Source organism: Anomalospiza imberbis, chromosome 6, assembly GCF_031753505.1.
Source record: "Anomalospiza imberbis isolate Cuckoo-Finch-1a 21T00152 chromosome 6, ASM3175350v1, whole genome shotgun sequence".
NCBI classification, from domain to species: Eukaryota; Metazoa; Chordata; class Aves; order Passeriformes; family Viduidae; genus Anomalospiza; species Anomalospiza imberbis.
The window spans coordinates 23,477,435-23,503,259 of record NC_089686.1 but is presented as its reverse complement, the minus strand read 5'-3'; the positions used below and the strand labels follow the sequence as shown (position 1 = coordinate 23,503,259).

Below are 25,825 nucleotides of genomic sequence, written 5' to 3'. Positions count from 1 at the left end.
CCCGGCTGCTCCTGGCCTCGGGCCTGCCCCCAGTGCCAACTGTGGGGCTGCTCCCAGCGCTGACCCCGGTCTCATGGTTGCACCCAGCGTGGGGCTGGCTCCCAGCGGCATGGCCCAGCAGCACCGCTGGCAAAAGAGGATCGGCAGGCTCTGCCGGGAAGGGGCCCCAGCTGCCCCGCCGGCACGGGGCCTGGTGGGCTCCCCGGGAAGGGGCCAGCGCCACAGCAGAGCCCGGCGCGTCCCAGCCCAGGCAGTTACCGGCTCCAAGGCCGAAAGCCAAGAGACCCTTTCCCGGCCTTTGCTCGTTTATAAACCCGCTCTGGCACAGAGGTGCGCAGCCCCTTCATGTGGTTTAACTGGGTGTCAATCTTGAAAACTAGCCAGCTGATTGGCTCTGCCTTCCACAGGGACCCGCCCCTGCGGCCGGTGGACTCCTCCCCGAGGGAAAGCCAGAGTTCGTTAAACCAGGACACCAGGTAAGGAGTCACCTGCCCTGCTGAGAGAATCTGGGCCTGGTCTGGTGGAAAAACCTAACGTCTTCCAGGGACAGGAAAAATGCTGAGCTGCATAGGAGATAAGAGCCTTGGGGAACAATTAGGCTGCTTGGGCCTGACTTTGTGGAGAGGCTGTAGGCCCAGAGCTCCCCACGGGGACAGGGCCCTTGTAAGTTCCACCAAGCTCAGGGTGGCTTTGACACAAAACAGGTGTGTGGTCTGGGATGAGTGCACCTGATGGGAAATAGTGCCTATCTCCCACACTGGTGTCCAGCCTGTCCACCAAACATGCCAGCTCCACAGATTGTGACTGGTGTTTCACTTTGAAGAGAAAAGAGGAGATCTACTAACCCCATCATCTCTGCTGTTGATTCCTTAGGTGTCCCTGGCTGAGAACAACCCTACTTGCAGGGAGAGCCTTTCTCTGCTCTTTTCTTGTGCCCCCTAGGAAGAGAAGGGAATTTGGTAAATGACATTAAGGAATCCTGCAAATTCTACCTTATAAAAAATACCTATATCGGGCTTGAAGGAAAGGAAGGCAGAAAAAAAACCTGTTTGGAGACACAGAGGCAGCAGAGCTCTGCTATGGTGGGTGGTGGGAAGTCTCAGTGTGAGATGGGCTGCAGTGCTTCATGCCAAACCACCATGGCCTCATTGATTGCTCCCAGCCCAGCTGGTGGGTGGTACAGCCATTCTATAGTGCTTGGGAAGAGGCAGAGAGCCCAGCCCAACCTGCCAGAGGGACAGCTCTGACAGCCACCCAGCAAGGTGGGTGGGATGAGATGCAATATTCGCCTCCTGCAGCTGACAGCTATGTGAGAAAAACCTTCCCTGGCCCACCACAGCCTAGTGCTCTGCCAGAAATGGGCATTAATTCTGGGAAGGGGATTGTCCCATCACTCATGACTAGCATGGGGGTGACCCTAAGATTTACAGGGAACTGCCCCCTTTGTGGCCAGCAGAGAACGGGAGGTGCTGCGGCAGGGCAGGGGGTGGTGATGAATAGATGGAGGTGTGAGGGAGGCGAGTGGGGATGAAACAGACAGCTCTGGGGACGCAGTGCAGCCCTAGGAGAGAAGGAGCAGGCTCTTGGAGCCTGGCCCAGGCACCTAGGCCCCTGAGGAGAGCCCAGGCACACGTTTAACCTGGCTCCTGTTCAAGAACTGCTGTCAGGACTCAGATTAGCATGAAGGTTATTTTCAGTCAAATAACAGCCCACCCCTTTCCCCTCCCTTACAGTGACTGAATTTCTTTTTTCCCATAGTGCTCTGGAAGAGATGAGGAGAGGAACAAGGCAGGGCAGAAGGGATGCCCGGGCTCCCTGTGTGAGAGAGCTGCTTTGTGTCCAGTCAGCCCAGGACAACGTGGCCCCTCCTTCCACAGAGGCCTGAGTCTTGCCTGAGCAGCTGTGAGGGCTGCAGGTATCCATCTCCTCAGTGAGAGGCAGGTACCCTGCAGTGATGGCCAGGCTGCTGGCCAGGACCTGCTGCTTCAAAGCTCTTTCTCAGGCTCCCAGATGCCCCTCTGGGCTGGTGGCTTCCAGACCCTGGAGCCACGGGCCTCTCACTGCCTACATGCCTGAAGCTGTCACCTTCCCCAGGCCCAAGGACCACCAAGATTTGTACAAGGTGTCAGTGGAGCAGAGTGACATCTTCTGGGGAGCACTAGGAAGGAGCCGGCTCACCTGGATCACCCCCTTCCACTCTGCGACTTGAGCCAGGGCAGAGTCTCCTGGTTCCTGGGTGGGCAGCTGAATGTGAGGTAAGGAAGCAGATGGACGTGGGATTGTACCAAGTGCTTGCAGGTGCTTCTATGTGCATGACTTCAGCCCTGGGAATGCATCAGAAGAGCACAGTTAAAGGTCTGGAGAGAGGGGGATCCCCAAAAGGTCCAGTTGATCCTGCAGTGACTGTAGTGTAAGGTTGTGGCTGACCCTAAGGAAGCAGCTGGGTTTCATCTGACAGGTTGCAGCTGGATTGGTGTGTGCTGGCAGCTGGGTTGCTCTCCCTCAGCCCCGTGGATCCCACTGCAGTGCAGTAGCTCTGTCCTGCAGGACCATAGGCAGTAGCACGGAACCCTGTGCATTCAGCAGGCAGGGTTGCTCTAGGTCATTCCTGCTCAGAGGAGGCAAGTTGTAACTGTAGAAAGCAAAATACAGGAGAAATGAGCCATACTGTCACTACTGTAGTGGGAGGCTCTTCTGTGGACTGGGGCTGTTGCCTTAGGGGGGCTATCAGAGGAAGACATGGGGTGGTGACACTGTGTCCTGCTTACCGTGCTGTTGGTCCCTGTGTTCAAAATACAAGACAGACCTCTGAGAAAATCAGATCTTATGTAATCTAGTTGGGAAAAAGAGGAGTTATTTGCCTTTGGGATTTGACATCTTACTTTTTCTCCTTTTATATGCATTTCTTTCTCTCCTGGAAAACTACAAATGGTCAGGAGAAAAAAGCTGGTATGCAAAGTGGGGCTGCTGCATCATCCCATGACTTTAGCAGGTTTAAGGAAAACAAAGAGTAGAACAAGGCTTCTGAGGAAACTGCAGCTGCCAGCAATGTGGGAAACTTTACATGGAAGAACTGCATGAAAAGAAAGGCTGTATCTCTCACCATTGGAAAAGAGCAAATTTGTATGTGGGGTTTTTTTTTTTAAGTATCTGTCTCCTGCATCTTCACAGTTTAGGGTTTTTTTAACTTCACTTTTATTTAACTGATTTTATTTCTTTCTGATTTTTTTTTTAATCTCTTTGCAGGAAGGTGTCCCTGTAGGGGTGGTAGGAAGGCAGAACACAGTACAGGTAGGGCTAACAGAGAGTACACTGCTCCCTGTTGTGCCCCTTGCCAGGAGTGCAGTCCCAGGTGAAACCCCTCACTGCCTCTCTTTTCTTGTTCAGTATGTATTCGACTACCAGGACAGGACATCTTTGGCTGTGTGGCAGACATCGGCTGGATCACGGGACACACCTATATGGTCTACGGCCCCCTCTGCAATGGTGGTACCACTGCCCTTTTTGAGAGCACTCCTGTCTATCCTAACCCTGGTGAGTGAGGTGACTCAGGGGAGCTGGGACATTCCACAGCACCCTGAGATCCACAGCAGGCAGGGAGCTGGCAGCTTGATGCCAGGACATGAGCAGCAAAGGCTCTGTTGCCTCAGCAGCAGCCCGTGGGCTGTGCCCAGTAGAGAGCTGCAAGGGGAAGTCTTTTCCTCTGCTTAGAAAGCCATGTTGCTTCTCCAGGGGTGGACCTGTTAATCCCTCTCTCTCCCTGCAGAAGGAACAGTAGAAGAGCTAGGTGATGTAAAGAAAAAGGGGCTGCTGCTCATGAACTGGTTCCATCTTTCCCACATGATTAACTTGGCTGAGGGTCCTGGCACTGCTGGAGAGCATTTGCTCTCACCTCTTCTTTCTCTGCCTTGGTGTTGGGCTGGGAGGACCTGCATGGGTGCTTACTGCCCGTTTCCATTCCAGGCTGCTACTGGGAAACAGTAGAGAGGTTAAGATTAACCCAGTTCTATGGGGCACCCACCACCATCCGCCTGCTCCTGAGATACGGCAATGAATGGGTGAAGAATTATGACTGCTCTTAAAACTGCTTGGCTCAGGTAAGTGCAGCAAAATGGGCTGGGGCAGCAAATCCTTGGACATCACATTGTGCCTCTTCCCAAAGATGCCAAGAGTAGCAGCACATGAGACCCCAGAGTCAGGAGACTGTACTATTTCTGCTCTGCTCCAGTGTCTTTCCCCTTGCAGTTTGGGAACCCATCAACAAGGAGGCATGGGAATGGTACTTCTGTGTGGTTGGCGAGACACGATGCCCAGTAGCGGACACTTGGTGGCAACTGGTGAGATGCATGTGATTCCTTGTTCCAGGCTTTAGGAGTGACCTGCTGCTTTTCTAGCCAAGTGATAGTGGTTGTTGCTGACAGTCTTTTATGAGCAAGGCTGTAAGGGCCCCTGAGCACCCAAACATAAAAGCTAACCTAGATAAACAATGGGGATTTGAGGGTACATCTCAACAGATCCCTGCTGAACTAAATGAGCACAATCATCCTTCTGCAAAGTTCCTTCCCCAGCTCTCTGGCAAAGCCAGCCCCAGCCTCTGCAGTGTGTAGTAAGGGACAGGGCAAAGGCTATTAGCCAAGCAGTGCTTGGCATTCCTCTTGTTCCTTACTTTGATGAGCATTACAGTTTCTTTTCCTTCAGAAACAGGAGGCATCTGTATCTCACCCCATCCTTCTAATCCTGGAGCTGAAATCCTTCCAGGCATGGCTATGAGACCCTTTTTTGGGATCAGCCCCCTTTCCCCCAGGTGCTTGCAGTGCGTACTTGCCGATGGGAGAGGAAATCTGTAAGCATGTCTTTCTTTGTCATCTCTGCTAGACAGTAACCTTCCTTACTGGAAAGAGACAAACAGGGAAGCTGTTCTTCCAGCTAGTGCAGAAGTTGAGTTGTTGTCCAGCTTGCACTGTCCTGACAAGAGAGGCTGTGTTTGGGCTCCCTGGCACATCTTTCCAGGAAGGACAGGGCTGGGCAGGGACAGCCAGTCTCCCTGGAGAGGCTTTGCATCCCACCATGGGAGGCATTTTCTTGCACACATATGCTGGGAGGGACTAAGCCTGTCCTGTTGAAGTGAGCCACACAGGACCCTTTTCTCTGCCCTTCCTGACATTTTCATCACAGTGTTGTTAAACAGGCAGTAGCTAAACATCCAAGGTTACTAAAAGGTTACTTCAGCCATGGTTACTAAAAGATAACCATTTTACAGGGAAATGTCTTTCTGGAAAATGATGTCTCAGGAGCTCTTTGCATCTCACAAGCCTGGCCCGGTATGGCAGAAACCATTTACAATGACCACAAGAGATTTCTGGAAACTTACCTGACTTCTTATGCAGGTAAGGAAAACATGTGGCAAGACACTTTCACACATTTGGTTGGGTATGGTTGGGTCCACTTGCTGGCTTTCTGTATGGGGCAGGATTCAGGAGAGCTGGTATTGTTCCTTTGTTCTTCCAGAGACCCTCCACAGTCCTGAGGCCTTTCGTCTCCCCGGGTCTGATATCACAGGACTGCCCCTTACCAACCTTCCCAACTGGATCACACATGCTTTTAAGGCAGTGGATTTGCTCCAGGCAGCCAGCCTGCCAAAAGCACTGATTCAAACCTCTGCCCTGTTCTCTTCCAGAATCACCATGTGGCAGTGGCAGAGTCTGCTGTCATTGGGTACCCACATGAGATCAAGGGAGAAGGTAAGATGCTTTCTTTCCTGCCCCAAAACATCACCCGGGGCTGTGGCACTGCAGTGGGAAGTGGCACTGCTAGCAATGCTGTGTCCACACCATACAGCATGCTAGTGGGGATCTCAGCACAGCCATCACAACCTGCACATGCCCACCAACCAGCTAGGCTTTGCCTAAGGTGGCAGCAGCATAGGGTGGCAGCAGCAGTACTTCTGTGTGGCCAAAAGCACGCAGTTTTGGCTACAGAGCATCACCTGAGGCTACCAGCAGAGAGGGCCTCTCCTGGCACTAGGTCCAGGCAGGTGTCGGGGGCATGGTATGCACTGCTCAGTAACCTGGTGATCCTTCTGCCAGGAGCCTGTGTGTTTGTTGTGCTGAAGAAGGACAGTGGCTACACACAGGAGACTCTTGCTGCCGAGCTACTGGACCTCATCTCAAGGAAGATTGCTAAGTAAGCAGCTCCAGATTATGTTCAGGTAACACAAGCAAACTGGTCCAACACCCACACTGGAAGAATGACTGAGCCCTTTCTCTCAGCCTTGACTCTGCTCCTTCCCATCATAGGTCACACACCAGCTGCCCGAGACACGCTCAGGTAAGATTATGCGTCAGGTACTACGGAAAATTGTGACGGACAAGGCCAGTGAGCTTGGGGACCTAACCATCCTGGATGACCATGAGGCTGTGCAGCAGATCATAAAGGGACACAAGCATCTTGTGGAGCAGCAGAAGGGCCACTAGCTTGGCTCTGCCAGCAGCCACCTCCTCCTCCTTCACTGCAAAACCAGGGAAACATCCAGAAAAGCCACTAAGCAAGTGGTGGCCAGTAAGTTCTCAGATCACACCTCCACTGCAGTCTTGGAGTGACCTCTCCACAACACAACAGACCCTCAAACCTGTCTCAGTACACCCATGTAGACAGAAGAGAGAACATGACTCATCATAGGCAAAAGAGTAAGGGGAGATAAGCTGTTTCATTCCATGAAAGCAGAGGGCAGAAAGCCCTCCTTGAGGTTCCTTGTGCCTTGCAGTAGCTGCAGAGGCAGCAGCAGGTAGGATGTCCAGCCCTGGATAGGGATACTACTCTCACCTCTGCTTTGCTCTTTTGCAATAGTCTTGTCCAGGACCATTGCCAATATACAAGCATCTCCTCCAAAGCAAACCCCAGAAAGAAAACATGCAACAGTCTGGTTAACAAATATTCACTCTTCTCCATAAAACCAGTTTGAAAACAGGCCCCAGATTTTAATACAAAAATGTTCCTTTCACCTGTAGCCATGTGTTATGAAGAGAGCAGAGACATGCCCCTTCTCTGTGCTAGCATTTTTCTCCTCTTGTCTCCTGCTGGAAAACACAATTCTTGACAGAGCCACAAGATACATAAATCTGTTCTGCAGAGCTGTGTATCAAAGACAGAGCTCCTAGCAAGGCACAGAGGCCAGAAAAGGAGGCTGCATTCTAGCCTCACACCAATGTATCCAAGACAAAGTGGAGTTTCTCTGGCTATTGTTTCTACAAGACCCACGAGGCAGCATCTTCTCTCAGGGCGGCCAAACAGCTCAGCTCCTTTCTCTCATGAGAGCCAGGGAGGCAGAAGGAGGCTGGGAGAAGAGTGGCAGAGTTATGTCAACTCTTGGCAAAACTCCACACCATGAGTTCAGACATACTGTGTGTCCATCAGCAAAATCCAGAACTAGTCTTGCACTGTTTGACACAGCTGCTGGCTTAGCAGCTCCCTGTCTGCTATTGAGAGCTCTTCTGCACAGGTGCATGTTCTGTGGCTGGCCAGACAAGGGCATGTCCTTTAGTGTCCTTCCTCAGAGGGGAGCCGCTTCATCTTCTCACACCGAGTGAGCTCCCATCTTCCCTCCCCATGAAGTTTCAAAATCCAGCTGTGGAACTGCAATTCAATAGCACATTGAGGGATGTCTCTACAAGGGCATGGTCCACCCACAGTGAGGTCCTCCAGCCTTAGTCGCTCCCCTCTGCTCACCAGAGACCCTCTCTACCTCACCACCATGAGGGAGGCATGGAGCACTGCCTCCCTGTCTCACCTTTTCCAGGCTGGGTCTGTGTCCCACACTGATCAGTGTCATGCCCAGCTGAAGGCACATACGGTACAGTTCATGCTCCACCTCTTCTGTCAAGGCGCTGGTGGCTTCATCTAACACTGAAAGAAAAGTCATAAGCCCCAAAAATCCTCTCCCAACCAGACATCTCCTGTAGGCAAGAACAGCAACTTGCAAGAACATTTCAATATTAGAGCTCACCAAGAGCATCTGCAAGAGGCAAGTGAGGAGAAACCTAAGGACTCTGGTATTCCTCTGGCACAGCTGGTGTCAGGCAACTAGGAAAGCGTCTTTCTCCTCAAGTACTTGAATCCATCCAAACAACACTGTTCACCTCATTCCTCTCCCTCAACAGCTGCCCACCACTGCCTCATTCCCATCATGGCAAAAGCCAAGACATGACCTTCTCCAGGCAGACTGCACAGCAGACCACATGCCAGAGTGCCAGGCTGAACAGCAGTCAGTGTACTCTTCCAGCACAGATCCTACATGGAGAGTGTAGGATGGCCTGTGGCACCCTCCTGACTATTAAGGGTAAATACTACAGTCCTGGGGCAAATAAATTCAAATAATCTCTACAGCTTTTACTTTGCCATCCACAGGTTCCTTCTGCCCAGATATCACTTAGCTGTGCCACGGGCTTCAGGGGAAAGAGAGGTACTTAACATGTAGCTACCTGCTACTGAAACTGGCTCTGTTCACCCACATCCAACCTGGCCCTCATGGCAAATCCTCCAACAGCTCAAGCCCCCAGCAGAGCCTAAGGAATTGGCCCCATCAGCTAATTGCAGATGCTTCTGTGGTCTCTCAGGACTGTTTCTCCCACTGCTCCTTGTCTTCTTTTGCCACATGAGGGCTAAACCTTCCATATTGCCCCACAACTCTACAGATGCTCAAGAGCTTCAGATATGACAGCTGCTGCTACACTCCCCAACACATGCATTCTTTGCATAGCAACTGGTGAGCAGGCTAACAAAGTTCTTCTGATGCCATTGGATATGGGCCATGAACATTAATCACCAGTTCCCCAAGAAGAAAATGTCTTATGTACAGCCTCTTGATTTACCACTGTCCACCCAAATAATGTAGCATTTTCACATTTCACAAGTGAATCCTCTGTGTGCTATGCTGCTAAAATAATGGCCAAGACAAAGCATGTTCCTAGCACAGAAGTGATTTCATGAGCTGTCTCTGTACCAGCTTCTCTATACGCCAAAGCCTTGTCTTTTTTTCTCCCCTCTTTTGTAGTCAGTCACTCACCTGCATATTTTGGCTGGAGGTAGAAGAGCCGTGCAAATGAGAGTCTCTGCATCTCCCCTGGGGACAGGATGTCATACCTGCAGCAGGGTTGAGATTCAACACCTTCCTCAAGAAATAGAGCCTGTTTGCTGAAAATCTTATGGCTTCTGATATTGGAGGCCAGCAAACAACTGTCCCTTGTGCCCCCCTCCATACTGGGACTGGTTCTGCACCCCTGTACAGTCAGCTGCCTGCAGAACACCACAGCTGGTGATTGCTGGCATAAATGTTTGGGCCATGAAGGCTTTGCTCCTGTATAGTGTCCACATCTCATAAAACACAGATGGACACAGATAAATCCAGCAGCAATGTGCATCTGCTTAGAAGTGTTCCTCATTCAGAAATCACCCAAATACACACAGACAGTGAGCTCCCTTACCAGTTCCAGTCCACCTGTTCATCCAGTCCTCCAGCCCTTGCCAGCAAATCAGTCTACAGAGAGCACAGCAGACATGTGAACACAGTTCCCAACCCTGTCAGCCTATGCTGAGCCTGAGCATAACCACCTGCTTTTTGCCAGTCTCCCTTTCCCTACTTGAGCTGAAGTTGTACCATATTTCTCCTCTTCTTTCTGTCCCACAGACAGCTGTGTCCCAAGCACAGACAACGTACCCACATAAGTTCAGCGCACAATCATGCTGTGCTGCCACAAAAAATCATCCCTTCTCCCTCACTGGTGGCACCAGAAAAGAAGGCAGCAGTGCTACCAGTGACTCACCAGCCCAGCCAGCTCCAGGAATCGCACAATCCTCTCATCATCTGCAGACCCTAGGGAGAAAGCCATACAGCATAAGGAGAGGCAGTGTGTGCTGAGGCCACTGCTGAATGAAGGAGTTGGTGAGGGAGGAGGGAAGAACTGGAGTATCTCCTGAGGCACAATGTAGTTGACCTGACCACTTACTTATACCAGATCCTGAGCTTTGGCAGAGATAGCCCCAAAGACTCACCTTTCTTGAAAGTATTAACCATGCCTGCAAGCAGCATACCAGGAGGTAGCTGGGCTCCACAGATACGCCTGAGATTTGCCTCATTTTATGGCCACAGCCAGAACACAAGGATCCAGGCTTCAACTGCCAAGGCCCTGCCCAATAGTTGCTCTCTTAGAGCTGAGACTGCACACTACAAGTAACGGAGTCATGGGAACAGGGTTCAGATAAGAGCCAGCAAAAGGACCCTATGTGGAAGAGAAATACCTCAGGGTGAGTCAGCTGTGGAGCAGAACATACACTTGAGCTGGTACAGACAGCATCTATGGAAGTTAAGAGAAGGGGCTGTGCATCTGCCATGGATGTCTCTGAAGATGCTGGAGAGCCACAACAGTGGCTGATAGTTGTAGTTACTCTCAGCAAGATTGTGACTCCCAAGCCACAGCAGACCACATGTGGTCTGGCTTTGGAAGAGGGTAGGGGAAAGAAAGGATCCATATATTCTGACCACAACAGTGTGCAAAGCCCTAAGACATCATTTTGAAAAAGTGGAAAAGTAAAAGATGGAGGTAGATGGAAAATAAGATTAAGGCAAATATGGCTTGCTGAAAGTCAGACTGTACCAAACAAATCAGATGTATCCCAACAGCAACATCTATCATGTCTAGCACAGCAGGAATAATATGGCCAGCTTGTCCTCATTATACTAAGAGAGCAAGTTCTTATCAAGTGATACAGTGATCAAGTGGTACAGAGTATGCTCCCTCACAAAAGGAGGGGGACACAGAATTGACCTTAACACACACTAATCTAGGGAACACCAGAGCAACAAAAGCAAAATGGGTGAGTGTTCCTGATGGGTTACAGCAGGGAAGAAGCTGTACTGGGAACAGGACAGTGAGGCAATACCACAGCATTGGTTAATTGCTCTAATGGCTTTTCACAAACCTGAAAGTGGATAGATCTCCTTCAGGGGATAGATCACCTGTTTAACAAAGCAAAAGAAACCATGTCAGAGGGAGCTGGACACTCCATCAGAGATGCAATAACATGAACTCAGGCACAAGGGAAGGAGCAGTCACAGGTATCCTCCCTCTTGCAGGCCTGTCTGCACCCCAAGGGTTTGCAGGGCATGGCCACAGCTGGGAGCACAGCTGAGGCCAGAGCAAAGACAGACCCTGGACTCACCTGCTCACGCAGGCTTCCATCAGTGAAGAAGGGCCTCTGCGGTAGGAACACCACTCCTCGGGGACCAAAGCAGGTCAGCATCCTGATGCTCCCTGCACAGAAACACTCATCACATCTGCAGTATCAGGCAGGAACTTCCCACTGCCCCGTGTAGTCCTGTCCCATGAAGTAGCCAACAAGTCCCCACAAAAGTGTGTTTGCAACACAGAGCAAAACAATGAGAACCAAAGACTGTGACAAGAGATGGGTGGCTCAATTCAATTTATCAGTGACACATTCACCATCACATGGTGGCACTGGCCTCACAAACTGCCACATTGCCATCTTGCAAAGTCAGGGTAGCCTTGGTTGAGAAAAAAAAGGCTGTCCTTACCTCGTGTGCTCTCCCAGAGTCCTCCGAGGACCCTAAGGAGAGATGTCTTCCCTGTGCCAGTGTTTCCCACAATCATCACACTGTTTCCTTGTGAGATCCTGAGGCTCAAGTCCTTGATGAGCAGCTTGCCAGAGGATGGTACTGAGAGTGTCACTCGCTCCAGAAGGAAAGCTGTGTCCCTTGACACTGGGTCCTCACCAGAATGGTTGCTGGGCCACCACCAAGACAAAGACCAAGAGATCCAGGGGTAAGTGACCATGCTGAGATTGGCAAAAATCAGGCACCTTAGACCTCCTGTGCCTCTGTGACAGTAGCCCTGCCCCACACACCCCGGGAATGACAATTGACAGTGAGCACTGCCTGCTCCAACCAAATGCATGCAACAGACTGTGACGCCAGGGGCCACCTCCATCCCATGGCAACCTCACACTCTGGCACGTAAGCTGCAAGCCAGCCAGTTGCTGAGAGGCGACTCACCCGTCCAAATCCCAACCGGTTTTGGCTTCTGAGTAGTTACCATTTTTTTTTCTGCCAAGGCTCAGCAAGGTCTCCTGCAGTTCGCCAATCCTAGACACACAAGAGGTTGCATGAAAGCCAGGGACAACTCCAGCAGCCTCCTCACAATATCCAAACTTGCCCATGCTTGTACACGAGCAACTCTTTCTTGGGTTTTTTTTTTTGGGTTTTTTTTTTCTTTTTCTTTTTTTTTTTTTTCTTAGCACAGATGTGGGCAGAGTCTTGTTCTGCACTGCCCTTTCCTGCAGAGAAGTGTCCACATATAAGCTCACCTGTGTGTGTAGCCAGCTACATCAGTCAGAGTGCTGGAAAGATCTATGAGCTGGCTGAAGCAGCCAATGAGGTAGATGGAAACAAAGGCATTCTGGGGAGAAATCACATGGCAGAGTAAGGGTCAGTGCTGAGATGGGGCCCTGGCCCTTATTCCATGACTGCAAGGAGGCAGCCAAGGAGTCCACACATTTGGTCACATCAGCTGTCTCAGCAAGATGAATGAGGAGTGGTGAAGTCACCCAGGATGGTGGGAGTGAAGATGACCACATTTGAAAGAAGCAGGGCTTCCCTGCTTAGTGCAGCAGTTTTTGCCAGGTAGACACATGTCCTGTCACCCAGGGATGGTGTTTGCAGAGTGCCTAATGGCCTGCCTAGGGCCCAGCCTGCTTGCCCAAGTCACACAGATCCATACCACCACCCCTGCCTCAGCACCGTATATGGCTCAGAGCAGGGTGTCTCAGGCTGCAGTGCTCACTTAGCTATTTTTAGCTCTGCATTCTCTATCACAAGCCAGTTTTGAGTATCTGTAACAAGTCTGGTCAGAAAGGTGAATGCAAGCCAGCTCAGCCTCACTGGTGGCAAGGCTCACCACACGCAGTAGCCCAGGGCATAACCCAGACCCACAGCACTGCACAGACCCCATCTCCACCTGCACTGCTGAAAACCAGAGGCTTTCTGACCTCCTGGTTTTTTTAGACACAGAGGTCTGAGCCAGGAAACACATAAACACGTCCTTGACAGTTCTCACGCCCAAGTTAATCACATACCAGCTGCCTACAAGCTCCTGTTTCCATAACACTGTGAGGAGGGACAGTCTAACCCAAAGATCAAGTGCTGCAGGTTATCCAGCCCCAGGGCCACCAGCACATGAAACCTTCATACTCAGTGCCTGCTCACCCTCCACAACAGGGTCACAGAAATTACCCTTAGCTCACCTTGCTGACAAGGGAACTGAGCTCTGTTGGACCCAGGTCGCCGTAGACCCCAGAAAAGATGGGAATGGCAATGACCACGTAGCTCAGGATGCTTCCCAGATAATCAAAGGTGTTGATCCCAACTGGGCACAAGCACATTGAAAGAAGACAGTGAATTAAAGTAGAAACCTCTGTCCCAGTAAGGCCCAAGTGCTGACCCTGAGCACAGTCAGAGGAAGAGCCATGTTCTTGGCTCATTCCTTTATGATGAACCAGAGCAGAAAAACCCACTTTGCAGGATAGCGCAAGCACCAGGGTGAAAATGCATTTGCCAATCAAAGAGCACTTTGGGGCAGGCCTCTGAGCAGAGAATCATCATCCAGACACACAGCTCAGGGACTACCGTGGGGCAAAAGTGACTTTGCCTGCTTGTCACTATGCTTCAGGGGCCTGACTGATTCACAGTAAACAGGAGGGAAGGGCAAAAAGGAAGCTTGGGGGTGAGATAGTTAGTCATGAAGTGTGTCTTGGGAGCACACGGGCAGAAAGACTTAAGATTCCAAATTCCCACAGACACTTCTGTTTAGGGTTCTCCCTCCATTACACTGCTCAGAAGCTCACTGTGGTGCTGAGATCAGGAAGAGCTATCTTTATAGGGGTCATTTAAAGAAAAAAACCTGGACTCAGTGAAAAAGGGAGAAGGAATATTTTCAGGGGATAACTATGCTTAAGGGACAGGCTCTATAGGAAAGAAGTTTCCACACCTCCCAACAACATATACAGTCCCCAAAGCTCAAGCCCTTCCCTCTTTTCTTAGTGTGTGAACACCTGCACCACAAAAGGCCAGATTCTGGGTCCTCCACAACTTTGCCTCTTTATGAGGCTTTTACAAAAGAGGATTTCTATTTAGCACTGCAGGAGGCACCCTCTGCTCACCCTCAGGGCTTTCATAGACTAGCAAGAGGCAGAAGAAGAAAACGGAGCACCCACCCAACTGCTCTACCAGTAGTTTCCCAGTGTATGGGCCACCACAATGGAGTTACCACACATCCCACTTCACCCCCCAGTCTGCCCACTCACTGTATAGCCACAGCTCCTTGCCTATCAGCTCTCTCTGGGTCTTCAGCAGGCTCTGCAGCCTCCGGTTTGTGCGCATATGCTCCACTCGCCCAGCCCTGTAAAAGTAAGAATGCAACATGCCACAGACATCCTAGGACCATGGGCTTTAAAACTGAAGCTCTGAACGGGCCTGGCACCTTTGCCTCTGGCCAATAAGCTCTTTATTGACCAGGAACTGAACAGCCAGGACTGCCTTCCTGAAGGGTATCATCAAGGAACTCTGGCTGAAGCAAGCAGTCCTGTAAATCTGTCCCAGAGCCATGGCTGCTGCTGCTGTTGCAACAGGAGGAGGTAAAGCCAGGCTAGACACTGTCAGTGAGGCTCCAGCCTGAAACAGGGTACACCCAAGGTCAAACACAGTTCTCCAATACAGCCTGGTTGGAAAAGAGGGATGGCACTGCCACACAGCTGGACCCAGAAAGGAGAGGGCAGAGGAGTCCAGGGGGTAATAATCAGCCCACATGGCCTGCATGGCCAGCAGCCTTAGCCCACCTCTTCCCACTTCCCACTCCTTAGGAATGGGACAAAGGCAAGTCCTGAGCAGTGCAACCCCCAGTATGGGTACCCCAGCTCCACAACTTCCCCCTTCCCAGGGCTATCTCCATCAGGTCACCCACCACACAAGTTAGTGGGGATGCTCCAGTGGCCAGGCTGAGCCAGGAGCAAGGAGACATCTCCTAAACCACCACCTTCAAGCGTGACGGCTCCTTCTGCTGCTCTGCAAGGCCTGGGCTGCCCTCAGGTGGCAAAATGCAGAGAGAGCTCCACATCTCATTTCAGACTCCCACCTGCCATAGCACCTATTGCCCCTGACATCCAACAGAGGCTTGTGCCCACTACACAAACCATGCTCCCACCACGATCTATACAACAGGAGAGTCACTAGGACCCAAGAAGATAAGGCCAGAAGCAGCACAAAAACATCCAAAATAAGATTTTTGAGGTCTCATTTCTAAAGATTCTCAGTTCATAGAAAAATACATTGTCTTTCTCAAAAATCCATCTGGTTAGAATTCAGTTTATTGCCTTATAACACATCTCAGGTAACTACTGAGCTGCAGTCTTTGCTTTCCATGTATTAGCAAAGAGAAAGGCTTGGCCACAAGGAATTAAAGGTGAGAAAGGAACTGGTGACCTTTGTTCTAGAGCTATTATTCTGTTGCAGATGAGGAGAGATTGCTGTATTGGTTTCCTCTTTTCCTCCCATCCGCTTCACTTTTAAAGGAAGTTCGCCAAAGTCTTAGTAACAAAAGAAGTAAAAAGGTGGCAGTGCTCTGCTTCTGTTTCTTCCTTTACCAAAACAATGTTTAGGCAGTCTTAAGAGGACAAGATCACAAGCTAGAGAAGTTGAGCAATCAAAACCAGCCACTCACCACATGTTCCTCCTCTTACAGGATTCTAGGAACACAAACTTTTAAAAAATTCCTTTATTTTTAATTATGATGCATACCATGAAAATGCCTGGTTGTGTGCAACTCAGCTAAGCTCTAGTTTTACACAAAATGAAGCTTTTCTACTAAAACACTGTACTGAACCAAGACATTCTGTTTTCTGGTATAATAATCCACTTTCCATTTTCTACTTAGAATAAAAAAAAATCAAATATGTGAGGGAAAGTACTGCATCTTAAATAAGGGCATGTAATTACAGTATCTTTTCCATTACAAAAAATTACCATCAACCAGTAAGAATCAGAGTACAAAAAAATAACTCAGACTTGCCAGTACAAACCAAGATTGGTTTCGGTTATTTAAATGAGTTTCATGCCTGTCAATATAAGCTGTTATGAAATCAGTGATTTTGAATCAAACCACTGTGGGGACAGCACCACAACACTTGAAATGCCCAACTTCAATATAGTATGAAGGATCACAGTCAGGGAAGACCGGAGAGAGCACATGTGCTACAGTTCCTGGAAGAAGTGCAAGTTCACAACATATAGGGCAAAGGCAGACTTGTGCCAAGAAAGAAACAACAACCTCCTGCCACCACAACACAAACTACACCAAATTTGTGCCTCTTTTCCTGGTGAACCAAGCAGCAGATCGACAGGCTTCAGGGCATCACTAAATGGGGGAGATGCTGCTGGGCTCCTGATTGTGTGCTCAGCTCTGGGGTGAATGGCACTGAGCAAATTCAGAGCACCAGTACAGCATACGGAGGGTCAGGGCACAGACTGACCAAGAGGAGCAAAGCAGAAGTAAGGTGGCCAAGAAGCAGCTAGCACACCCAGAGAAGACATGCAGGCAAGCAGCAGCAGGATGGGGCCAGAAGCAACATGCAACAAGTCCTCAGCGGAACCAGATGCAATAAGACTTTGAGCAATCTTCCAGGTAAGGACCTGGCAAAACATCAGTAACAGTCTCTAAGCCAGCACCAAATCTGTATCTGCCCCTGAGGATGTTAGAAGGGAGGCAAAGGGAAGATAGTTGTCTCCAGTTGCTGTGGATTATTTCTGCAGATGATGCACAGAATGCAAAGAACCGTGTGTCAGGGCTGTATGATGCTGCAGTGAAAGGGACAGAAAGCTGCAGCATCAGAACTTTGGCTCCTCTGGGATATGCGAACACAAGGATGCTCTGACCTGGGACAATCCTTTTGAGGATACAAAGAAATTAACACTACTAACCTGTAGAAAGCAGCTGGTTCTGCATTGACACGGATCTGCATGTGCTTGAACCTGTACAACCAAAGAGACATAATTGTGTACAAATGCTCAGTGAATTATGTAGCCAAAACCATTCCTAGAGGAAACTTATCTTGCATGTTAGAGCAGTGATCTGAGGCATCTCTTGACAGAAATAATCAACAGGCTCAGAAAGGCACTAGAGACCAAGGCTTAACATGAGGTACCATCATTCAAGGCCAGCTGAGTGGTGCATTTGTTTGATATCCTGCTCTCTGTGCACATCTTCTTAGCCCTTGGGCTTACTGTTTGCTGCTAGTCCAGCATCTCCACCACACAAAATCACCACAGCCAACTGCCCTGGGCTGGGCTTCCTTTGCCACAACAGCTTATGGATGCCTTGAGCCCCAGGGAAAGCTACAAAGCCCCTGCTACATACACAGCCAACCCTGCAAGCAAGGGGGAGGAGGTGAGTTACAGAGCATATGGAAAGACTAGGCTGTGAGACTGAACCGAGGGCATTGCCTGCCATGACACAAGGCTGTGAATGGTTGGCAGGGGCCCAATACACTGACTCTGAGGCACCATTGCACAGGTAGCCTTCTCTGAGTGTGGAGAAAGTTACAGACAAGAGAATTAGCTACATACACAGCCCTGAATTGAGACAAAAAAGCAGCTTTCACAGGAGCTGCCAAGGGGCAGTGAAAACACAGCTCTGCTGGGACTCACCTGAAATCTCCCTCCAGTTTTTCCTGCTGCACAAGTTTAGACACAATTGGGCTCATCAACACTTTGTTAATCATTGTCCCAATGATGAAATACCCAAAGATGCTCACTGGGCCTAGCCAGCCTGTGCTACAGAGGAGAAAGAAAAGTCAGCCAATAATCCAAGCAAAAGGACACTCCTGCATTATTAGGTTCAAGCAATCAGAGTCCTCAGCTGTCACCTCTCTTGGCTTTCACAGAAGTTTGGGGGCCAACATTGCACATCCCAGCATCTCCAAGGCAGAGTTCTCTTTGGAGTATAGAGACCACTCACCCATGTGTACAAATATCTGTCTGGGGAGTTGTAATGTGGGCGGCAGGCTCCAAAAAAAGAACACAGAAAAGAGGTGTGCAAGCAGGGCCAGGATATATCCTTACCTGTGAAAGCACTGGTATGTGTAGTAGGCCAGTGTGAAGGGTGAGATGACGAGCTTGCTGGCCATGGAGCTGAGCTGCCTGCAGAACCTCTCCACATCCTGGCTGATGCGCTGGTCCCTGCTCAACACAAAGAGCCATTGACATCATTACAGCCCAGAAGAGCCAGTACTAAATCCCTAACAGGGCACAAACCAGGCTGTTTCAGTGCATGAACATAGGACAGGCAGCAGGTGAAAAGCCTTATCTGGGAAGGACCTGCAGATTCCCCACAGGAGACTATTTTCATGGCCCAGCAGGACCCACCCAAGGGCCTTCATGGCACCCAGAAATAACAACTCTTGCCACTGCTTTCAACCTGTTCCTTGTATTTATCCCTTGTTCCACTTTCAACAACATTGTTCAACGCTTGTGCTGAAGATCTCTCCATCATTGTCCTTTACTCCTCTCCTGGAACAACCCCCATACTATGAAAAACTACTGAGTCTCCCCCGAACCTTCAGTACTAGGCTGAGATGCCACCAGATCCACCAGGACAGGCTAGAGCACAGGCCAGGCCTTCAGCTATTGGATATTTGCAAACACTTCCATCAAATCTACCTTTTCACAAGAGCCTATCCCTTGGCTCTGCATGGAGTACCTCTGGTTCCTTTGCTGCAAAGAAGGAAGTGCTTCCACCCACCTCAGCCCACAAGAGCAGGAAGCAGCACACCAAGCCTTCCCACCTCACTAGCAGCAGGCACATGGGTGACAAACCCTGAACTCCCATCTATCCCACTACTGAGCAGGAGTTGCACTTAGGATAACTAGGAAGAATTTCAGTATATTTATTCCTCAGCACTTCATCTGTCCAGAGCACATGGATGAGGGCTTCAGCCTGCTGTGCTAAGCTCCAGTGGAAAGGGCATAACTTAATGCTGGAGTTCAGAATGAAGAGCAAGGATGGACTCCTGGATAGTCTCAGTGCAGATACTACCACAAAGGTATTCATCTTTTAACACTTTTGCAGTTCTGGAACAGCAATGGATTTAATTCTAGGGCAGCTCTCACCCTGACTGACCTTGCAGTCATCGTTTTTCCTTTTCCTCAGACTGTAATATTCCCATAAAATTGTAATTTAAATTGTGCTATAGTCTCATAGGAGGATATTGCTTTTTACAAGCTATTAAGTAACATGTAATGAAAATACATGAAACACATGAAAGCATGAACTCAAATGCCTTACTAATGCTGCAAGTGCTTGTATGCCACTCAGAACCCACTCTTCATTCCTTCGCAGTGGATGATTCCATGCATTTAACACTCAGCTTGGTTTGCACTGCATAATGGGACATCTCTGTTGCTCTAGTTTGTTCTCTAAGTACCTGGTGCAGCGAAAAAACTCTCATCAAGGAATTGCAAGATGAAGAGGATTTCTGCAGTGGCACCAAAACCACACTAAACAGTAACACTGAATGTTAGAGCAAGGTGTAATGAGACATACTCCACAGTAATCCCACACGTTTGGTCTGCAAAGGCCAGGAGAGCTGTCTCTTGCTGCAGGGCAGACTGACCCAACTGTCTCCTACATTTCACTGCACAATGTGAACACGTTTCCTAGTTAAAAATAAACCTGAGCAGAATAATCATGTGGTGAGAGGTCTCTGTCCTCCGCTTCCCCTCGTGTCCCCAAAGAAAAAGACAGGCATGCAGGAGCTTCTGGCTTCAATGTGCTGCACTGCCTGAGACGTGCTGCATGCCCTGGTAACAAACATGTTTTTTTTAACCTCTCCTTTTAACTCCATGCCACTGAAAAACACTATCAGAAATGAACGTTTAATGATAGTGGAAGTAAACCAAACAGCAGCCTGGAGGTGCATCAGCTTGATAATGATGACCTACTGCCCAACATGCAGAGCTGTTTGACCCAAGCTGAGACCTCTCTCCTTGCTTGCTGCTCCCCCTTAGATACCCAGCATGTTTTCTTGCAGCAGCCACACAAACCACCCTGCTCTGAAATGTAGGAGCAACGACCAGCAGCCAGTAGCAACAGGCAGCAGAACTGCAGAGCTGCTTCAGTTTCTTGAAGTTTCAACTATTAGCAAGAGTTAGGAGTCCCTGCAAGACAGCAAATTTTCCCCAGGACCCTGGGCATAGTCTCCTCCCTTGCCATCAACATGGGAAATGGCACCAATGCAGTGACTACATCAGAGGTGCCCACTCCAGCAGAGGTGCCAGAGGAGAGCTTGGAGTCTCAAAACAATGGTATAACAACACATTATTTGGAAAACATTGCCTTTTGATTTATAGTTTTTCAGACAGTATTTAATAATAACAACTTTAAATTGTGGAGGGGGAAGAATTAGGGAGATTCTACACTGAGATTAGCTCAGTCGGTTAAAGCATGGTGCTAATAATGCCACGGGTCCAATCCCTGTGTGGGCTATTCACTAAAAGAGTTGGACTCAATGATCCATGTGGGTCCACTCCAACTAAGAGTATTTTGTGGTTCTGTGACCTCTCACATGATGTCTAACACAGGATTTTTAGCTCTTCACAGTGTGCAACTATGACAGCAGTGCCCTGTGTGCGAGGCCAGGCTGGAAGGCCAAGGTCCACACACAGCTCTGAGGAAAGGCATTCGACCTTTGCTGCGCAGCCCAGGCAGATCAACAGCTCTGCAGTAAGCGGGACAGTGCACAAAGCAAACTGAAGAAGAACCTCTTGGGGGTGGGTCTGGATCCACAAGGAGAGACTGAATGCTCCTCCTATTTTAAGTCACCATTGACACTTCCTTCCTAGGAACAGGAAAGGGAAATGCAACTCCCATACAGTGCAAAACAAAGCCCTTCCTGGATGTGGCTCCCATGGGTCATCACACCACTAAAGTACAACCGAACTGTGCTCAGCTGCAGATCCTGGTGTTTGAAGTTCAAACAGAACAGGGACTGTCCTAATGCACCAGCTGTGTGAAGGAAAGGAGAGCCACTGCTGACTCCAGCCAGGCCCTTTGCAACGTCACACAGTGTCAAGGGTTGAGTTTGCAGACAGCATGTTTTATAGCAGCACTAGATCCCTGTTCCAATGGGCATCCACTTTCCTTGCAACTGAAACATCCTGCCCCTAAAACCATCATGACCAGCAGTCACAGGAGTTCCCAGCAACAGGTATCAGCTCACACCAGGGTAGAAGAGGGTGCCTAGATTTGTGCCTAGATGGTAAAAGCTTCTAGGGCTCAAGCCCCTACCCAGAGACAAAGAGAAGTCAGGAAAACGTGCGCAGCAGCCCAGGAGAAGCCAAGCAAGATACTGAAAGAAGCTGCCAGCAGCCTACGGGTTATCGATGTCCTCACGCAGCACGAGCAGGTTGTAGTAGACCTGGCCTTGGAAGTAGCAGCTGTGGAGGTATTCAGTGAGGGACTTCCTCCAGTTCACATACATCATGTTGCAGATAAACTGGTCGAAACTTTTTAGCTGGAACAAGGGCAAAGAGATGGATGGGGAGAGATTAAGTGAGAACAAATATTTTTTCAAAATAAAATAAAAACTAGCAGTTTGTACTAGTGATCCAGGGCATAGGCAGACTTGAATCCTTTGTAACCAGGATCATGCCAGGAGCCATTGGTAGCTTTCTCTTCCTCTCCCAAGACGCGTGAGCCTCTGGTCTTACCGTGGAGTTCACAATGATCAGAGTCACAGCAACGGCAGTCAATGTTTTGAATCCAGAGAAGTCCTTCTTCCCTAGGACCTCATAGTACTGGCTGGGGATGACGCCGACCTGGTAAATAACCAGCTGCTCTGGAGAAGAAAGGCAAACAAGGAATTGATGGACTGCGGTGACAAGGCAAAGTGGAGGGACCACAGGGAGCAGACGTGGGGTGCAGCCCCCCATCCCCACCACCCAGGCTCACCCAGCAAGGCGACACCGAGCAGCGTCAGGAACATGAGGGCGCTCGGGGAGGGCCACCCAGGAAAGAGCACGGCCAGGAGCCGCAGGAACCGCCGCAGAAACAGCCCGTCCAGCCGGGAACCAGCCCTGCAGCGGAGGGAGACGCGGGGGTGGCAGTGAGCTCGGGGGTCGCACTCCACCTCCCCTCCACCACGCCCCGGCCCAGCCCGGTCCGTCCTCACCGCCCGCCGGCCCCGGCGCTCCTCGCGCTGCCGCTGCCCCCCGCCATCGGCCCCCTCCGGCCCGGCCCGGCCCGGCCCGGCCAGACCCGCCCCGGCGGGCGCTTCACATGAATATTCATCACCTCTCCTCGCCCGGCATCAGCCCCGCCCGGGGGCGACCGCCGCTGCCGCCGCTTCCGCGTGTGCCGTCACCGTACAGCCCCCGCCCCCAGCACCGCCTCTCTCTCCCGCGCGGCCCAGCGGGAGCGCCCCCTGGCGACACGCCGCGCTGACCGCGGGCACAACGCCCCCTGGCGGCGCCGTGCGGGTGTGCGTGGTCAGCGCCCGCCCCGCCCGCGCGGTCCCCACACAGCGGAGCCGGGCGGGCGATCCCGGCGGGCGATCCCGGCGGGCGATCCCGGCGGGCGATCCCGGCGGGCGATCCCGGCGGGCGATCCCGGCGGGCGATCCCGGCGGGCGATCCCGGCGCGGTGGGTGTGCTCGCGTCCCTCACCTCCTCCCTGCTCACAGAGACGGACCGTGGTGCCGGGCAGGGTCCAGGGCCGAGCCACAGGCCGCAGGGCCGGAGAACCCGGGCACTGACGCCTCTCTTGAGGAAGGAGCTGGACAGACACGAACTGATCCCTCTGGGGATCCCAGAGGCTGAGGGACAGTCGCCGCGGGCAGCAGGTATTGCCCGCCTGTTACAGGGGAGACAAGAAAGAAGTACCAGTACTAATTCTGCACATTCGTCCTATTTTGGGGTGGGCAGTGAAGTTTCAAGTTGCTTCCGAAGGACTCGCAACTCGCAGTGGCCACTGCAGGGGATTTCTCAAGCGGGGACACTGGGATTAGGCAGCGATCCCCAGCGTAATGGCGAATGGCAGTGTGTATTCCCACCCTGCTGCAGGAACGGGACGAAGCGGTGCGGAACCCCCAGCAGAGGGAGGGACTTCAAGAAAGCAGCAATGAGCTGTCAGTGAATGGACCCTCTTTGGCTTCTCATTGACCCCAGTTTTAATACAGAGACCAATTAATTTTTTTTTTTTTCAGGTTTGGATTGGAATCTGGTTTCATAACCCAAAATACTGAGTTACGAAATATTTCAGAACAAGTAAATTTCTGGACAAGCCTGGTGATTAGGGATAAGAGATCCTATGAGCTGTCATGCCTTCCTTACTCATGTGTCTCTCACCTGCCATCCAGTTGATGCCATTTCTTCTGCAGAGCCTTTGGGCTTTTGCACGTACCCAGTGGGTCCCTCTTCCCATATGCCTAGTAGCTTTGTTCTTCTGCCAGTTTTCTGCCTCCCAGCCGTCCTTCTCTTCCTTCATCCTCATCTCCTTCATCTTTGCTCAGCTGCTACCTGCTCAGTGTCCAGATAATTCATACTTCACAAAGTCAGTGTATATGCTCTCAGGAATGAAAGAACACACATCAGTGTGTTTCCTCAGCAAATGGCCTTGTCTCTAAGCAGTGCCCCTTTCTCCTTGCCCTCATCTCCCTTCTCTCATCTCTTTTGGAATTCACAATGCTATCAGTCATACCTAAAGGTTAAGCTCCAGAGGGCAGAGATCAGTCCTGTGAAAACCTGACCTCAGTGATGACTAACTTTTATGTTAAAAGAATCATGTTTGTTTTTTTTTTTTCCTCAGCTGTTGCATCAGACCTGGGTGATGGTTGCTCCTGGGCAGTCACATCCTCTCACGGGGCAGTACTGCCGCAGCGGCAATTGTGTAGGTCACCTTATCAGTGGTTACCAGGATTGAACTGACTCCTTTGCTCTGTTGTCCATTTTATGATGAGGGGATATTTCTTCCCTTCCCTCCTGGACTGATGAAATGGCTTTCCAGCACCAGGATCTAACATAGAGATGAGATGGCCACAACTGTCTATCCCAAGCCCTCCTACTACTTCCTTCTCCCTGCCCTTTGTTCTGTCACTGGCACCCCACGACCTCCACCTGATAAAGCACACGCTGTGAGCTCCCTTTGGCGTATCAGCTTCACGATTTTTCCTGGGAACCCTCCTAAGGCAGCCAAGATCAAGAACAAAAGAGAAGTGCTTTCTCAGTGCTCTCCATCCCCCCTCCGAGGCTGTGCCCTAGACACTCAGCTGCTGTCAGCACAGAAACATTTACATCTTTTACAGCACTCCAGCTCTACTTCTCACGTTTCTCCCCCAGCAAACACCATGGCCATTTCAGTGTGTGCCTGGGGGCAGGGCTTGGGAAGGGACTGGGGAATCACAACTTGAGCAGAGTTTTATGGGTCTGTTTGCACTGAAGGGCCATATCTCAGCTCCCTGACTAGCTACAGACCCAAGAGAAATCGCCTCTGCATTGCTAACCTGTCACCGAAGTGTATGCCATGAATCCAGGGAAGGGAGAGCTGGGCCTGGCTTGCTCGGTCTTGGGCTCCTTGGGGCAGTGCAAGTTAATTCCTTGTGGTGTTTAGCCGCAGCCCCATCTGCTCCTACTTGCTAGGTGTGAAACATCCCATCCCCCACCCTCTCCTGCCTGTTCCATGCATTTCTGCCCTGCCCTGGACCAGTGAAGGAAGCCAGATCCTCCTGCATCCCTGGCCTCCCAGCCCCTGGCTCACGTCATTCCCCACTGCCCCTCTATGTATCCATTTCCCTGTGGTCCCTCTCTGCCTGCTGGTCTGTAGCTGGGATGCAGGGAGAAGCCTGACAAACCCATCTTTCACTGCCTTTGTGTGGTAAGTGGTCCTGGGTGTCCTCTGAAGCAAGCAGCAGCTTCTGTCATCATAGAAACAAACACAAAACTGCAGCCTTGAATCTGTAGTTTGCTTTCCCTCTTTCCCAGGTCTTAATGCTGCTGGCTTTGTGTGATGTTGCGTAATGAAGCACTGCCAGAAGATTATCCCCTTCCTGGGCTTTCCAAAACTGAATCCACCATTTCCTGCCCATGTTTCCAATTTCTAGTCTCCTCATAGGTACCTGTCCTCACCAGAGCTTGCAGTTTCTTCAGTGTGGAATCACCTACAAGCTTTAGCTCTCTGTCAGATCATTAGTTAAGGAAGGGTTAAGGAAAACTCCCATCCTGAGTTACAGCACTGTCTCTACTAGAGTGTGAACCAAACCAGCTAATTTTCAGCTGGATCAGCAAGCTGAACTGACTGACAGAGTCCCTCACACTCCTGTGCCACCCCAAAGCAGAGGGTGGGAATGGGAAACCGAGGGGGAGCAAACAGTATAGGCCGCTCAGCACAGCTTAAACCTCCATGGAGCCGCACCACGGGCTCCTGCTGTGATATCTTAATGATTCTGCCTTTTCCTTCTCCACACTCTGTGTCTTAATTAGCCTTTCCCCCTCCTGTGGGCCAAACTGCTCTGCTTTCTTTTCAATTCTCCTTCCTTGTGCTTTGCCTCTAACAGTGTCTTTCTACTGTACACTTCAAAGGCTTTGCTTGCTGCATCTCCCCCATGCTGGCGTTGGCTGGTAACACCCCCAAAGCAGGCCACGTCTGCCATGAACTCATAGTCATTGAAACGGTTTTGGGCCCTTTGGATCTGGGTAAGAAGCAGGCATGGGGAGGAG

The 25,825-nt window shown here is 50.6% G+C and overlaps 1 protein-coding gene across 7 annotated transcripts; it reads right to left on the bottom strand.

The window, feature by feature from the left end:
- Positions 1-6,923: 6,923 nt before the first annotated feature.
- Positions 6,924-22,509, bottom strand: ABCD4 (ATP binding cassette subfamily D member 4). Of its 7 annotated transcripts, none has more exons than XM_068192843.1 (19): positions 22,407-22,509; positions 22,065-22,189; positions 21,824-21,951; positions 21,488-21,627; positions 18,179-18,295; positions 17,765-17,890; positions 17,039-17,089; positions 14,371-14,465; positions 13,312-13,433; positions 12,376-12,467; positions 12,065-12,154; positions 11,588-11,796; positions 11,215-11,306; positions 10,975-11,011; positions 9,819-9,868; positions 9,480-9,532; positions 9,062-9,138; positions 7,787-7,902; positions 6,924-7,632 (listed from the first exon to the last, which is right to left on the bottom strand). In XM_068192843.1, exons 1-19 carry the CDS (start codon positions 22,421-22,423, stop codon positions 7,537-7,539), a joined length of 1,833 nt encoding a protein of 610 aa, XP_068048944.1. In that variant the 5' UTR covers positions 22,424-22,509; the 3' UTR covers positions 6,924-7,536. The 7 variants fall into 7 exon arrangements, 6 of the variants coding, with proteins under 6 accessions (XP_068048944.1, XP_068048943.1, XP_068048946.1 ...); XM_068192842.1 differs by lacking the exon at positions 22,407-22,509 and adding an exon at positions 22,285-22,374; XM_068192845.1 differs by lacking the exon at positions 22,407-22,509 and having other exon boundaries at positions 21,824-21,946.
- Positions 22,510-25,825: the final 3,316 nt, after the last annotated feature.

What these genes read in the sequence shown, in the direction of transcription:
- ABCD4 (XM_068192842.1), bottom strand. Translation starts at nt 22,331, where the DNA reads ATGGCGGGGGGCAGCGGCAGCGCGAGGAGCGCCGGGGCCGGCGGGCG. An exon ending in AGCGCCGGGGCCGGCGGGCG is followed by an intron (nt 22,190 to 22,284) that starts GTGAGGACGGAC and finishes CCTCCGCTGCAG; the next exon opens with GGCTGGTTCCCGGCTGGACG. An exon ending in TCCTGGAGCTGGCTGGGCTG is followed by an intron (nt 9,533 to 9,818) that starts GTGAGTCACTGG and finishes TGCTCTCTGTAG; the next exon opens with ACTGATTTGCTGGCAAGGGC.